The sequence below is a fragment of the Mus caroli genome, chromosome 9 (assembly GCF_900094665.2).
Source record: "Mus caroli chromosome 9, CAROLI_EIJ_v1.1, whole genome shotgun sequence".
In the NCBI taxonomy this organism is placed as follows: Eukaryota; Metazoa; Chordata; class Mammalia; order Rodentia; family Muridae; genus Mus; species Mus caroli.
The window spans coordinates 33,776,589-33,777,686 of NC_034578.1; the positions used below are offsets into that span (position 1 = coordinate 33,776,589).

General features: G+C 42.2%; 1 protein-coding gene across 2 annotated transcripts in view; it reads left to right on the forward strand.

Annotated features, from left to right (window-relative positions):
- Siae (sialic acid acetylesterase) overlaps window positions 1-1,098 on the forward strand; it is a 93,556-nt gene that overhangs the window by 72,377 nt on the left and 20,081 nt on the right. For both annotated transcript variants that reach the window (XM_029481501.1, XM_021171650.2), the window contains exon 4: window positions 697-835. In XM_029481501.1, coding sequence (XP_029337361.1) covers window positions 697-835 — 139 coding nt within the window. The remainder of the gene's footprint in view (window positions 1-696; window positions 836-1,098) is intronic.

The following is a 1,098-nucleotide window of genomic DNA, read 5'->3' on the forward strand; positions in this document are numbered from 1 at the left end:
CCTTTCCCTGGACATCACTTTTTAGTTTACCTCAGCTTCCCTGGTGGCTGCTCTTCAGGACTGAGGTGGGAATAACCTGGTTGCCACATTTCTTTTGTTTTTTTCTTTTTATCTGTTTTTTTTTTTTTTTTTTTTTTTTTTTGGTATGGTATATAGATTACATAAGTCATGGCCTCTTTTATGTTGTCTCCACAGAGATTCCCTAAATACCGTTGTTAATTCAAATGCTTTATTTTTATAAGTTATCAGTTAGGAGAGGAACAAGTCCCTTGGTTTTAAGTTAAAGTAATCTATGGGTTGTGAGATATAGCATAGTGGTTAAGGGTTTACCTGGTATTCACTAGGTTCTAGGTTCAGTCCCCGGAACCTTGGGGAAAACGATAGTGATGTAATCCATAGTGTTCTTTAGCCTCCTCCTTATACTGCTGCTCTTGTCCAGGATAGACCTATTGTGGAAGATTATAGGTTTCATTGTTTGTGAACTGTCTTCTGGAATGTGATTCATCTCACTGTCTCTGTTGGACAGGAATACCTAGATCCAGGTGTTCAGTACAGCCCATTACTGATTTTGGTTATTCACTTATTCTCAGCATATCCAAGTGTCAGAAGGAATTCTGTGGATCAGAAGATGTACCGAGAAGCTGCAAGGCAGTTTACCCTCTATCAGGTTAATGGACCCTCGGATTTCTCCTCTAGATCTTTAACGCCTCAAAGGAGTTGTCCGACACTGCTGCCTACCAGTCTGTGCGCATCTTCTCTGTCTCCCTCACCCAATCAGAGGAGGAGTTGGATGACCTTACTGAGGTTGACCTGTCATGGTCCAAGCCCACTGCAGGTACGTGAGTGCCTCAGCATGCCTTCATTTAGGCAATGGCTTAGTGACTTAAGCCCCTGAATTTGGTTCTACTTATTATTACAGAAGTATCTTTTTTTTTCTTTTGAATTTCCACCCCATTCCTGATGATCACTGTTAGATTTTTCTTCGCAAGAACCCAGCCTGAATCTTCTCCACTGAGTTCAGAAAATAGCACTTCCTTTTTCCCTTCCCTTCCCTTCCCTTCCCTTCCCTTCCCTTCCCTTCCCTTCCCTTCCCTTCCC